Source organism: Camelus bactrianus, chromosome X, assembly GCF_048773025.1.
Source record: "Camelus bactrianus isolate YW-2024 breed Bactrian camel chromosome X, ASM4877302v1, whole genome shotgun sequence".
NCBI lineage: Eukaryota > Metazoa > Chordata > Mammalia > Artiodactyla > Camelidae > Camelus > Camelus bactrianus.
The window spans coordinates 42,458,646-42,472,904 of NC_133575.1; the positions used below are offsets into that span (position 1 = coordinate 42,458,646).

Genomic DNA, 14,259 nt, shown 5'->3' on the forward strand with positions numbered 1-14,259 from the left:
TATTCAGTTGCCTTCTGATCACCTCCTATGAGGTTTTGACTCATCCAGTGAACCTGTATGACTCTTCCCAAGGCTTTTCTTAATCTGATGGACTCCAAAATCAAATCAGCTACCTTCCCTATAATGCCAGCAGCCTTCTCTGCCATGCTAAGGAGTACAAACTTTACCCTGTAGACCAGCATTTCTAGGACTATATTTAGAGGAACTTCCAATGTTTCATGAGATGGTAATAGGTGTTATTTAAACAAGGGTTCCTTTGTCAGATAAGTTTGGAATCCTGAGTAAAATGCCTTTGATCTGTCTGAAAGTTGTACTTGTTAGCTTAGTGGTGTGGACATGAGGAAAGCCTTTCTATTTGAAGACAGCAGATTACCACACAAAAACTTGTATATAAATGTTAATTCGTAATAGCAGAAAACCCCCAAATCCATTAACTAGTGAATGGATTGAAAAATGGGATATATGCATACAATGAAATATTTATTCAGTCATAACAAGAATAAAGTACTGATAGATGCTACAACATAGATGAACCTTGAAATCATTATGCTAAGAGAAAGAAGCCAGTAACAAAGACCACATATTCTACGATTCCATTTATATAAAATATCCAGAATTGCAAATCCATAGAGATAGAAAGTAGATTAGTGGTTGCCAAGAGCTGAGGATGGGAGAATGTGGAGTGACTGCTAATGTGTATTGGATTTCTTTTTTGAGGTGCTGAAAAATGTTCTAAAATGAGATAGTGGTAGTAGTTGCACAACTCTGAATATACTAAATACTACTGAATTTAAATGGGTTAAATTTATGGTATGCAAATACGTCTTAGTTTAAAAATGCATGAATGGGGTGGGGCCTGGGAAAAAATGCCTTAATACAAAAACAACAACAACAACAACCTGAGTGGTGGCTACTCAGGATGCCTGACCATCATCTGAGTCCTTCAGGCCCTGGTGGTTTGGGCTCTGAGAGGAAATCCAGTAGGGGGTGGGGCCTGAGGAATGACTGAGTGAAGCTCCTCAGGGGCAGTGACTTCAAGGGCTCTGTGGCAAGGATGGAATTCCTCGTGCCCTTCCTTTCCTCATTTAGCCCTCCCGCCTCTCCATTTCTCCCCTTTTGGTTAGCAGTGATTGAGTCTCCTCTCCAAGGCATGCATTCCTGAGCATGCAGCTCCTCCTGTCACAGGAAAAGCAGCTTTTGGGTCTCTGAGCAGCCGTACTGGGTCTTGTGCTGATCAAACAGTTTGTGCAGGGCATCCATATAGAGTGCATGATATTTGTCCACCACCTCCTGGCTTGGTTTTTCAATTTTGGGCAGAGGCAGGGGCTCCCCAACTGCCAAGAGAGATGGGAAGAAAGAAGGGGCAAGTGTCAGAATCTTCTCTTTCTTTAACCTCCTTCTCCTTCCCTGGGCAGTGTCCTGTCACATCCCAAGATGATTCCCAGCTTCTCCCCTTCGGCTGCCCTCTTCTTCGGTGGGGGCGGGCTGGGGAGGCCAGAGGTTGAGGTTGAGAAAGAGCTGAGGTAGCCTTGTGGCTGAGAGCAGCACTCACCCACAGTGACGATAGGCAGCGAGTATGGCAGGAGCCCAGTGGAGCCTTGGCGGAAACCTCGTCCATAGAAGACACAAAAATAGAAACCAAAGATCTGGCGAAAGTGTCTCTGAAACTTGTACATACAGCTGTCCTTGTGGTACAACACCTGATCATACACCTCAGTTTCTCCAAAAGTGAAGGTGGGTACCAGATGAGCCCTGGAGGAAAACCCTGATTTATTTCTCACACACAGGCTAGGGTGGAGAACACCCCCCCCCAAGAAAGAACATTTGTTCCTGGCCAGCTTCCCATCTCTTATAAAATCCCTGTGGTGTAAAGTGTTTCTTCTTGCACTGAACACAACTCTTGTATTTAGTGTCTCTTGTCCTGACATTTTCAAGGCCAGTGAGAATACTATCCCTGGGCTAGGATCACAGATCCTAGGGGCAAGATATAGGGGTAGAGATCCACAGAGACCCATCAACTAGACAAAAAGCTTCCAGGAGGTGTCATGAAGGGGAATATCTGATTCTGTTTCTACTAGTAGGAAGCACAGAGAAAATTATGGTGATTTGCACAGATGTGTTCAAGGTATGCCCCTCACCCACAAGGACTGTGTGTAACGTATTCTGTCTGAGGGTCTTGAGATTAGAGCAGAGAAAAGTTGTTTCCCTCTCATAGACCATGGAAATCCATCCTGACCTGGAAATCCAGCCCTAGGTAGAGAAGCAGGCTCCTTAAGCCTTCCTGGGAGAGAAGAGGAAAGAGAACACTGTCTCTTACACAAATCTTTCTGAGTTATTACTCGTAGTCTCGGCACTCTGACATATGTGACTTTACTGCTTCTTCACGGTGGAGACAGTGGAGAACACCCTGAGGGGTTATTTTCTTTTTCTTATATATTCAGAAGCCCGGGGTCAGGAGGGATGGAAGGTCACTCAGGCAGTCAGTGAGTGGCAGGATCTGGACTAGAACCCAGGACTCTTTCCTCCCAGCTCAGAGCTCTCTCTCCTACATTATGCTCCAAACTGGTGACCAGACCACTCAGGCAAGGCCCTTAGAAGAAGTACTTCTCCTCTTCTGTGAGTCTGCTATGGGACAGTTGTCCTGTGTCCAGTGAACTGGCCTGCTGATTTGATGCCCACCCTCAGCTCCAGCCTTGGACTCTTGCTCTTTATGCCTCAGTCAGAGTGGCTAATGTTTATCTATCTCTTATTGTGTGCCAGCCACATGGTGGGTGTTTTATGTAGAAGAACTCCCTGAAACCCCACCATAATCCTGTGAAATAGGTACAGTTATTAGTAGTCACATTATGAAGATGAAAACACCAAGGCTCAGAGTGATTAAGTAACCTGTTTCAGAGTGCACAGTAAATCGTGGAGTCAGGATTTTAAATGAGGCCCCTAATTCCAGACCCTACACGCATACTCACCATACTGTACTGCCTCTTGCACTTACCGTTAACAAACAGATGTCAATATCAATATTGCTAGAGATGATGTGGGTGTCATCCAGGTACTAGGGAAGCCCTAGCCAAGCCCCCCTGATAATCAGTCTGGGTCTCTGGTTTTGGTTTCCTCTAGCTCAGAAGGAGTGGATCACCTAACTCGTTTTGGAATTCTATGGCCATCTCTTCTACTCACTAGGAAGTTCCACTGGGGTAAGACTCATGTCTGATTCATCTTGGCATCACCTACCAGGTTGTGCTGCTCAGAGAAGGACACCTACTCCTGCCCAAGGAGGGACACCTACCCGTGCTGGAGGGACACATACCCGTGCTGGAGAGCTGTGCGCACAAAGCCCTTGTGCTTACGAAGGATGAGGGTGGTAGTGTTGGGCATGCTCTGCAGGGCCTCTCCCACCCCTCCCACTACAATGCCCACGAGGTTGCCGGTGCCGTGGCTTAGCAGGTAGTCGATGGCTGACCGACTCACAGAGCACAGACCTGGGGAGAGCCAAGGAACAGAGAGAGGAGCGACATGATCAGGAGAGAGGGAAATGGCAGAGAGGGAACACCCTCCGCTCTACTCACTGGCTTGTGTGTGTGCCCTCTGTTCCCATGGGTCCCAGGAGGAGAATCAATGAATGGGACCAAAGGTGTGGAGAAGAGATGGCTGTGGCCGTCAAACACAACACGTTTCAATTTGAGGCCATATCTCCACTTTGCAGAAGGCACTGGGTGGAAACTATAGTAGGAGGGTTTTCAGTGGGATAACCAGAAGGACTTTCTGCATCCCAACTGTAATTCTCCTCTTTACTTCTCCTCTGTTGCTGTGAATAGCCACAGCACTGGAGCACATACTCTTTGGCAGACACTATCTTGGATGTTTTTACTTGTATTATCTCATTTAGTCATCACATCACATCTGAGGTTAGACTGTTACCATCAGTGCTACTTTACAGATGAGGAAACTGAGACTCTATAGGTTCAGTAGCTTGCCCAAGACCACACAGTAAGTGGCAGAACCAGTTTTCAAACCAAGGCAGTTTAGCTCTGGAACATATGCTTTTAACTACTATGCTATGATGTTGGGGGTGGGGAGGGGAGAGGGGACTCAGAAGGAGGGGATGGGGCTTTAAAATGTGCAGCTCCAAGCAGAGAGATTGGCCAGAAGCTCTAGTAAATATGGTCAGAGGCACCTTTGGCCATGAGGTAGTCCCTAAGAAAGGGGACCTTGAAGAACCAGGACAGCGTGGCCAGATAGGGAGTGATGCCTGGGAAGATCTTCGAGAAGCCTGTGGCCTCAGTGCAGAAGTTGCAGACACCGCCAAACGTCAAGATGCCATGGGGGTGAACCCCCATGAGGTAGTTGTGTTCAGGTGACAGGTCTTTAGTCTTCAGGATCTGCAGCCATGGAGAGAAATGCCAGAGGTCATGACATGAGATCACACAAGAAAGCAAGGGCAAAGACACTTCAGGGTTCAGGGCACTCTCCAAAGCAGAGCTTTTCAATAGAGGTGCCAGGAGTGGCTTTCAGGGGGACAAGATGGCAGACTCCTCTGCCCCTGGGAGACCAGGTAGGATCTGGGGAAGCTAGAACTGCAGGACCTCCTGCCTGTGGCTGCAAGCAGTCTCAGCCATGTATGCCAGTGCCCCGTAGGCATGGGATCATTTTCTGGGAGTGCTGTTACATGAAAGAGGTTGGCAAAAATCAGGACAGTGTTTGCTGCCTATTCCAAAGAATACTCAGAGGATCAGCATAGCAGTACATTTCTAGAACCTCCTCCTGGTATTTTCTCCCCTCAAATCCCTTACAGTGCCAGTATAAGTAAGTTGCTTTTTTTTTAATGGAGGTACTGGGGGTTGAACCCAGGACCTCATGCATGGTAGCATGCACTCTACCACTGAGCTATACCCTCCTCTGAGACTAAGTAACTTTTATTGAACCTTGAAAACCCTGCTTAGCTATCACCATGTCTGTGAAGCCTTTCCTTAGCCCATCATCTGAACTCCTTGTGTACCTTGTCTTCCTTGTTGGATGTGAGCATTTTTAAAAAATTAATTAATTATTGTATTGAAGTATATTTGATTTGTAATGTGTTAGTTTCAGGTATACAGCAAAGTGATTCAGCTATACATATATATAATATATATATATATTATATATATATACTTTTTCAGATTCTTTTTCATTATAGGTTATTACAAGATATTGAATATAGTTCCATGTGCTATACAGGAGAAACCTACTGTTTATTTTGGATGTGAGCTTTTTAACGGCAGATGATTGCATACTACTCACTTCTCTGTACCCCAAACATGCATAATGGAGTAGCCTTTCTTTTTTGGGGGGAGGATGGGAGGTAATTAAGTATACTTACTTATTTTCAATGGCGTTACTGGGGATTGAACCCAGAACTCATGCATGGTAAACACACACTCTGCCACTGAGCTATATCCTCCTCCTGCGGAGTAGCCTTTCAATCAATGTTTGTTAAACTGATCTGTATTTGCCTTTCTGCCTGCGTCATCTAGTGGGTCATGCCAAGGGCATCCAAAGTATCCTGGCAGTGTAGCGAGTGCCCAGTAGCAACGTTGGCTGAAGTCTGTCTAACCTGCTCTGAGATGTCTCTGGGATGCTCATTTTCCTGATGGATGACCCTAGTCATTTGGTACAATTGCTAGTATTTTGGAAACTGTGAGGGATGCTGAGAAAGGGACACTTACCGAAATGGGGAAATAGTCCCTTATGTGGGTCCAGGCACACCAGTTCCTTACCCAGGCTGATCGCCTGCCACCTGAGATAAAGATACCAATAGGGGATGGTGTTTGTGTGTGCCAAGCCCACCCCTCCTGCTCACCCAGGGCTTCCCTAGCAGCATGGAAGGACCACAGCTCTGCTAGAGAGGTGGAAAAGCCAGAGACCCCAGGACAGACCCAGCTCCTGTGGGTCTAAGAACTTGGATGAGAGGAGTGGCATGGTAAGTGAGACTCTCCGGTTACAGGTTAAGATGGAACATTCTTAGGTTCTGTTCTTTCTAGGGTCCATGAGTCTTACCTTGCTCTGGGGTCTTCCAGTCCAGGAAAAACCAGGCAAAGTAAAGAGCTGATAGTGGCCACCAGGATGTAAACAGCAGGTAAATGGACAATGGCGGGAAGATCCAAACTGATGGGGGAGCAGGTAAGACTGAATTTGTGCTACCAGGAGAACTCGACCATGTCCAGCCCCATTAAGAGCCCTCCAAACTCTCTAAGCCTCTGGTCCTGGCCTTCTGCACAATCCAGCTCCTGCCCATCCATCATCCAGGTCCACTTATCCTTCAGACTTTCCCTGTATCATCCATGGTACATACCAGCCCTATTTCTCTGCTTACCTGTCACCCCTGTCCACCTGCCTCCTTGCCTGCTCGCCACCCCTGTACTCCTGCTCCCTGCGTGCCACCAGCTTTATCCCCACTGCTTCACCAGCTTTCCCTTGTCTCCTGTCTCCCTCCCTAGTCACCTTCCCTGAACCCTTGTTAACCACTAGCTCATTCTCCCTTGCCCATACACTATCCATATCTCCCCATACCCCAGGCATACAGCATCTGCATCCTTCTACTGTTTCCCATTCTTGTCCTCTTGCCCCTTCTCCACTCCTTCTGTTATTTCAGTTTCCCCCACCCTATGCTGCTACTACCCCCTCCCTATGGAATGGGGGAACCCTATGGTTCAAACACAGGCTGTACTTCTCTAAGTCTGGAATGCTAATGCTTCCTCTGTCCCACTCCCCACACTTCCTTATGATTATGGAAATATCGCGCCTGTTTCCGTGGGCCTCATTTCTCCTCTCCAGAGAATGAGAGTTAGGAAGTGGCTGAAATTAGCTAGATCCACTCATTTCCATGATGACCCTGTTCCACCTCCCCTCATCCCCTCCCCGCCCCATCCTCACTGTCCCCTGCGGCTCGGTCTCTTCCTTCTCCAGGGAGCTCATGGAACTGGAGACTCCTTGGCTTTACTCTGTAGTGCCACCTGAGATCTTAGATGATCAAAGGCCAGAGATAAGACCTCCCATGAGCAGAAAAATCACCCCAGATCTAGCCCTGGCTTCTGCCTCTGGCTTCTTGCCACACACTTATCGGTACTCACATAGGATAAGGTAGCTCAAGGGCCATTGCAGAACCATCAGACTCTGGAAGTGATTAGGCTGCTTGAAAGAAAGCATGATGCCCAAGAGCCTGAAGGAGGCGAAAGTCCCAACACAGTGTTCCAACCAAAGGTGCCACCAGCCTTTGGAAGCTCACTTGAGAGTGAATGTGTATGGTTATGAGGATGTTCACCTGCCTCTACCCTTCCTTGTCCTGCCCCACACCTACCACCCACTGAATGGGGCAGTCTCTGGAGTGCTAAGGACTGCCCCACCAGGTCTGAGCCCTGGGTGCTGCCCATTTACCCTTTGACTCTCTTTCCTGGGATTATTAGGACATCAGGTTGGAGAAAGGTGAGAAGGGCTGCCATCTAGGCCTAGTAACCCAGAGGTTCAGAGAAGGGAAACGCCCCTCACATCACAGGCCACCCTGAGACTACAGGGGTTGTGAGCTCAGGGAGATGCCTGGTGGAAAGGGAGCTCTGTGGGTTTGTGGGGTGAAGAGCACCTGGGATCAGGTCTCTGTTGAGACTGACTGGTGCCCTGAAGCAGCCTGGTTTGAGGCTGTCCCCCTTTTAAAATTTTCTGTTATAAAAATTTCTACACACACACAAATAGAGAATGCAAGAAATGTTCATTTATTTTATTTTATTGTTTATTTTTGTTTTTTTACTTTGGGGGAGTAATTTGATTTATTGATTAGTTAATGGAGGTACTGGGGATTAAACCCAGGACCTTGTACATGCTAAGCACGCGCTTTACCATTGAGCTCTACCCTCCCTGCTAAGAAATGCTCATCTTTGTGTTCATGCTTTATGTTCATCTTCAACAACTATTAACATTTTGCCATACTTGTTTCATCTGTCTCACACTCTTTTTTTTTTTTCCCTTGGAGTATTTTAAAGGAATTCTAAGACATCATGTCATTTCACCTCTAAATACTTCACTATGCATCTACAAAAGATGGCCATTTTCTTCCATAATAACAATGCCATTATCACCCTGAACAAATGTAATATTTCTTTAATAATATCTAATAAGCAGTCCATATTCAAATGTCTCTTTCTAGTTGATTAATGTGAATCAGGATCTGAACAAGGTCCACTGATTATATTTGGATATTATGTCTCTTAAGTCTCCCTCTTTCTGTTTAATTTTTCATTGTGAAATAAAACCCAGATACAGAAAAGCACCTAGAACAAATGTATGGCTTAATGAATAATTACTAAAAAAAAAACAAAACAAAAACACCTCGCAGCCACTGCTAGATCAAGAAATAGGGCTTTTCCACCCATCCCAGAAGCCTCTCTTGTGTTCTGTTCCAGTAACAACCTTCTTCCTTCTCTGAAAGTAACCATTATCCTGACCTTTAGAGGAATCTTTTCCTTGCATTTCTCTGGTTTTATCACCCAAACATACTTCCCTAATGACTATGATTTAAGTCTTGTCCATTGAAAAAATTCGTATGTCCCTTAAATTTTCTCCTTCTTAAACTTTTTATTTTGGAATAATTTTAGATTTATAGGAGAGTTGCAAAGGTAATGTAGAGAGTGTCCTGTACCCTTCACCCAGCTTCCCCTATGTAACTATGTTATATAGATGTTACCATCTTGTGTAACCATAGTAGAGTTATCACAGCTAAGAAACCAATACTGGTACCTTACTATTAACTTAACTCCAGCCCTTATTCAATTCTCCTAATGTCCATCTTCTTTCTGTTACAGGATTCTATCAGGTCCCACATTGTGTTTCATCATCATGTCTCCTTAGTCTCCTCCAATCTGTGACAGTTTTTTGGTCTTTCCTTGTCTTTTATGACCTTGGCATTTTGAAGAGTTTAAGTCTGTTTTCACCTCCAGGTTCCCCCTCCATCCATTCCTTTTCCTGACTATTTGTCTGTTGAACAACCCACATTTGACCTGGAGAATCTCCCACAGCCTGGACTTTGCTTGCTGCGTACTCATGGTGTACCTTAGCAGCTTCCTCCTTTGTTTCCGGGAGATTGGCAGCTGGATTCAAAGACTGGATCAGACTTTGGTTTGAGCCTTTTGGCAAGATATTCATTTACTTTTTTAAAAAATTGAAGTATAGTTGATTTGCAATGTTGTGTTAGTTTCCAGTATCCAGCAAAGTGATTCGGTTCTATTTATTTACTTTTTTGGGGGGGGCCAGTAATTAGTTTTGTTTGTTTGTTTGTTTATTTAATGGAGGTACTTGGGACTGAACCCAGGACCTTGTGCATGCTAAGCACGCGCTCTACCCTCCCCAGCTTTTCATTTACTTTTTTAACACAGAACAACCCCACTTCCTACCCTCCTTTTTGCCTGCCATTGACCTGCTGAAGACTGTTCTCCCTTGGAGTAAGCCAGTCTTCCACCCCTCAGCACCAGCTCCCACAAGCAGGGGTGAAGATGTAGAGCTGGGTTCGGAGGTGAGTTCCAAGTCCAGGCCAAAGTGAGGGCTGGGGCAGCAAAGTACTCGTTTCTCTCTCTGACGCCCGTCTCTTATCACGTTATAACTTCATGCCCTTTGAAGCAACTTGAGTTATCGTGGGTTTTTTTTTTTTTCATTTTGTTCTTTTTTGTTTCTGTTTTTGTTTTTGTTTGCTTTTCACACCTGAAGACTGTAGGCTTCTAAAGGGGTAGGGACCATATCTTATTTGTCAGTGCATCTGCCCCTAATGCCTGGAACATCCTAGGTCCTTGGTATTAAATGAACCGTCAATAAGTTAGTATCTTAGTTTGAGGTCTGTGATCAGGATGGTTACTTATGGGTAATGAGACCACAGGAGTCCTGTGGAGGAGTGTGTTCTGGGGACATGCGTGGGGAGGACAAGAGGCTATATAGAAATAGAGAACAAGGGACACACTGCAAAAGAGGAAAAGAAGAATGAGAGAAAGGAAGGCAAGTGCTGACCTTTAAGTCAGTTTGGCATAGGACAAAGTTCTACCTACTTTGCCTTCCCTGCACCTGGAGGGCCGTCCCCACTCCAGCTTTTCCTGCTAATTGAATATCAGCTTGGCCCTCAAGCAAAAGTGAGCATTCAAGTATTGCCATCTTCTGTAATCCCTGTTGACATCCCTGGGGTTGAGGGTGAGGACTAGCCCCTGGCAATACAGGGACGATTAGCATTCTGTCTTTCCAGAATAGAATTTTCTGGGCTAACACCAACTCCCTCTCCGTGCTCTCTTGTCCTAAATTGTCTTCTTTAGGATTTTTCCTGGATGAACTTTATTTTTTTTTCCTTTTTAAGGTTTATTTTTATTGAGTTATAGTCAGTTTACAATGTTGTGTCAATTTCCAGTGTAGAACACAATTTTTCAGTTATACATGAACATACATATATTCATTGTCGCATACTTTTTCACCGTGAGCTACCACAAGATCTTGTATATATTTCCCTGTGCTATACAGTATAATCTTGTTTATCTATTGAACTTCTAATAATTTGTGCACTTTGTTTCCCCCCTTTATTTCCTCTTGCCCACCCCCAGAAAAAAGGGAAGTAAGTTAAGAATCCGCTCAAGCTACAGAGAGTTGATCTGTATGTATATTTTCCCTTTTAGCAGCAGACCTGATCCTTTGCTTTAGTATTTTAAAATGTCATGGACTTCCACAAAATAATAGTTGTATTGTTAATATCCCTTGATTGAGAACTATATAATGAACTAAAGCACTGTGGCTCAACATCATGATAGTATATATCATGACATTTGAAAAAAATGTGTAAGCATTTTTTTATTCATTCTAGACAGTGCTTGGGCCATATCGGACTTTCCAGAATCCTTGTAATAATTAAGTTACTCCCTGCAACCCCCCAGTGGTTTGCTGCCTACTGGTAAGAAGCAATGGCTGGTTTGCTTTTTTCAAAATGGAAATGGATTTATCGTTTTTTCTGATTATAAAAATAAGCCAGAGAAATCATAAAACTTTCAGACTATGCAGGAAAGCATAAAGGGAACAAAAGTCACTTATAATCTCACCATCCAGAAATAACAACTGTTAACTGTTCACATCTTGGTATCTCTCTTTCTTGACTTTTTCCTGTATAAATGTAAAGATAGAAATAGTGTCACTGTCACTGTAGAGAGCTTGGGCTCTTGAGTCCAGCATATCTAGGTCTGTAGGTAGGAGGACACTGAAGCACTAAGATGAGTAAATACCTACCTACGTCATAGGGTTGTCATGAGAGTAAGTAATTAACATAAAGCATTTTCTTCAGTGCCTTGTTCATTTATATGCTCATATTTAAAGCTCTCTAAATGTTAGTTACTATGTATAATTTATTGGTCTTTTTTAAAAAAGTATAGTCAGTTTACAATGTGTCAATTTCTAGTGTATGGCATAATGTTTCAGTCATACAGATACATACATATATTTGTTTTCATATTCTTTTTCATTATAGGCTACTACAAGATATTGAATATAGTTCTCGATGCTATACAGTAGGAACTTGTTTATCTATTCTGTATACAGTAGTTAGTATCTGCAGATCTCCAACTCCCAAATTATCCCTTCCTATCACTTTCCCCTCCATTAACCATAGGTTTGTTTTTTATGTCTGTGAGTCTGTTTCTGTTTTGTAGGTAAGTTCATTAGCATCTTCTTTGTTTTTTTAGATTCCACATATGAATGATATCATATGGTATTTTTCTTTCTCTTTCTGGCTTACTTCACTTAGAATGATAATCTCCAGGCCTATCCATGTTGTTGCAAATGGCATTATTTTTTTTTTACAGCTGAGTAGTAGTATTCCATTGTATACATATACCAGAACTTCTTTATCTAGTCATCTGTCGATGGACATTTAGGTTGTTTCCATGTCTTGGCTATTGTAGCTAGTGCTGCTATGAACATTGGGGTGCATGTATCTTTTCACTATGTATAATTTCTTAATCAAAATGGAATCATATTCTCTGTACTATTTTGTAACCCACTTTCTCACCTAGCAGTATATCATGGACATTTTTCATGTCAGTTTTCTTTCTATAACATCAGCATTTCATTGTATGGCTATGCCATGATTCATTTAACCAATCTATTAAGGAGGAAGCACTAATTTTTAGATATTCCTCTTTCACTATCTGGTCAGACTTCTAGGTCTTTTAATGGTAGGTGAAAGGTCACTGATTGGAAACCCTCACTTACCTGCAGCCCTTTCAGTGGGCACCGCTCAGTTTCCTCTCTCCCAGCAGTTTTTAAGATTTACTGGTGCAGAAAGTGGAATATTCTCAAGCCTTTGTTAAGCAGGTACGGTCCAGGAACCAGGTAGCGCAGTCAGCAGAATCAGTCTCTGTCTCCAAGGAGATGACTGGGTCTGAAAAGAGGGCTTAACCCTTTTTTCCAAACAGCTTAAGAAGCAGGTTTCTTGAAGGTCTCCAATACCACTAGACCTGGCAGGGCTGCCACTTAGGTTCACCTCCACTCAATCTCAGGAACATTTAAGCACAAGCTAAGTCCAAGGCCAAGGTGAGGTGTGGAAAAATGAGTCTTGAGAGCTGTGGATCACTGAGATCAGCCTGTACCCAGGAAAAGTCAGGACAAGAAATCTGTTTTATCAACATATTGGTTTCTATGCTTTCATATTGTTTTCTTTTTCTTTTTGAGAAAAAAATTTTTTTTCTAATCTCACCTGAACTAAGGACAAAAGTGACTGCAATTTCCTAGACCAGGAACTTTCTTGGTATGTGGGTGGTCCTGACTGCCATGAATGGTATCAAAGAAAATGGAGCGATAGCCAAAAGAAATTAGGAAACATGGGAATGTGAGAACTGGTTGTAAGTACACTGATCCTTTCTTTTCTTCCTTTTTTTTAAAACATGACCTCACATAATTGTATTAATTATAATACTTGGTTGATGACACACTCTTCATTGTTTTATGGATGTCTCTCTTCTCTATTTTTCTATCTTTTCCTTCTTTCTATCTTTTCATTCATTCATTCATTCATTCATTTTTCCAGAAGGGATTGCCCTCTTGAGTACTACACATGAGAAGTGCTGTCTTGCCCCTGGGTCACAATTTAGCAGCTAATTATCTGGTCTTGGCCTTCACTTCCTTCTCAGACATCTGAAGGTATTTGCTACAACTTTGGTCATACAGTTCTTCTTTTCCTTCTCTTCAGTCCCTGGCCTGGGAAGGATTCATCAGAGTGGCATCAAATCCTTAAGTGAGTTCCATCACAATAGGATGTGGGCGGCAAATAGCCAAAGCAGTTCACAGGGAAGGATTAGCAGGCATTAATAATTCCCCAAAGCCAATGCCTGGTCCTATGGAGATCTGGATATCAGAAACAAGTTGAAGTTCTAAGATCTGAAATGGCAGCAAGGTGTGGAGATCAAGGCAAGAGTAAACCAAAAGATAAGGCCATTCCAAAAGGTGACACAGCCTGTTGAAAACACCCACATGTAGTCCTAGATCAAAGGTGAAGAGAGGTCAGAAGGACAAGTGATCTTGATCTCTCTGTCCAGGTGATTAGGACAATCAGACAGGGGTCTTGCCCTTTCCCTACCTGCTTTGGCATGCTGGTCCAGCCTGTCATGCAGTGTCATCAGCCCACCTCAGTTTATCCTGCAAGTGATACTGCCTGCTCTGACTCTCTGCCTATTCCTTTTAAGCCTGTTTTGCATGCTGAACAATTGGATGAATTCATTCTGCATCGTGTGTTCAGAAATAGCCAAGCTGGGGGTGGCAGGAATCAAGGATTTGTTTAGTGCAGCATGAGAGCTGCAGGAGTGAAAACCAGAGTCTGCAAAGAAGGAACCTGTCATATCACCAAGTAAGGCTGGGCAGGTGCTAAGCTGCTTCTGTTTCCCTGATGCCATTGGACTCTGAGGGACTAAGAGCCGATCCATCTGAAGAGGAATGGTTTATTGGTTGCAAACACTCTGGTGCCTGAGCATCCTCAAGGGATTCTTTCTAACTCACAAGTCCAGGCACTGATAACAGCCATTTATCGCATACATTATATCCCTGTTACAGTCGTTTACCTTACAGGCCCTTTGATGTTGCTGGAAGATCTGACTTTCCCATACTTTTCACCTTTGATGCCAGTCATAAAGAATCATAAAAATTCTTCATCTTATCTTCTAGGGGGAGCTAGCTGGTGTGGCTTGATTCTTTCAAGGCCCCACTTTTGTCTTATAAGGTATAGTA

General features: G+C 43.7%; 2 protein-coding genes across 20 annotated transcripts in view; one reads left to right on the plus strand and one right to left on the minus strand.

Annotated features, from left to right (window-relative positions):
* Positions 1–14,259, plus strand: part of AWAT2 (acyl-CoA wax alcohol acyltransferase 2) — a 181,250-nt gene that overhangs the window by 21,682 nt on the left and 145,309 nt on the right. For 14 of the 19 annotated variants that reach the window (XM_074359635.1, XM_074359636.1, XM_074359640.1 and 11 more), the window contains one exon: positions 6,018–6,112. The exons of 2 other annotated variants lie outside the window; for them this stretch is intronic. The gene's annotated coding sequence lies outside the window, so the exon portion shown is untranslated. Of the gene's footprint in view, positions 1–3,117; positions 3,195–6,017; positions 6,113–9,398; positions 9,536–14,259 lie in introns of all 19 variants that reach the window. 3 more of the 19 variants (XM_074359638.1, XM_074359630.1, XM_074359633.1) reach the window with 2 other exon arrangements.
* Positions 14–9,392, minus strand: AWAT1 (acyl-CoA wax alcohol acyltransferase 1). The gene is made up of 7 exons (XM_010973627.3): positions 7,107–9,392; positions 6,034–6,141; positions 5,703–5,773; positions 4,175–4,379; positions 3,308–3,479; positions 1,553–1,752; positions 14–1,334 (listed from the first exon to the last, which is right to left on the minus strand). Exons 1-7 carry the CDS (start codon positions 7,180–7,182, stop codon positions 1,180–1,182), a joined length of 987 nt encoding a protein of 328 aa, XP_010971929.1. The 5' UTR covers positions 7,183–9,392; the 3' UTR covers positions 14–1,179.

Excerpts from the sequence above, each read along its gene's own strand:
- AWAT1 (XM_010973627.3), bottom strand. The coding sequence starts at position 7,182 with ATGCTTTCTTTCAAGCAGCCTAATCACTTCCAGAGTCTGATGGTTCTG. Across the intron at positions 5,774-6,033 it reads CTGGAAGACCCCAGAGCAAG|GTGGCAGGCGATCAGCCTGG; the intron begins GTAAGACTCATG and ends TCTTTATCTCAG. Across the intron at positions 1,753-3,307 it reads CGCACAGCTCTCCAGCACGG|GGCTCATCTGGTACCCACCT; the intron begins GTATGTGTCCCT and ends GTTTTCCTCCAG.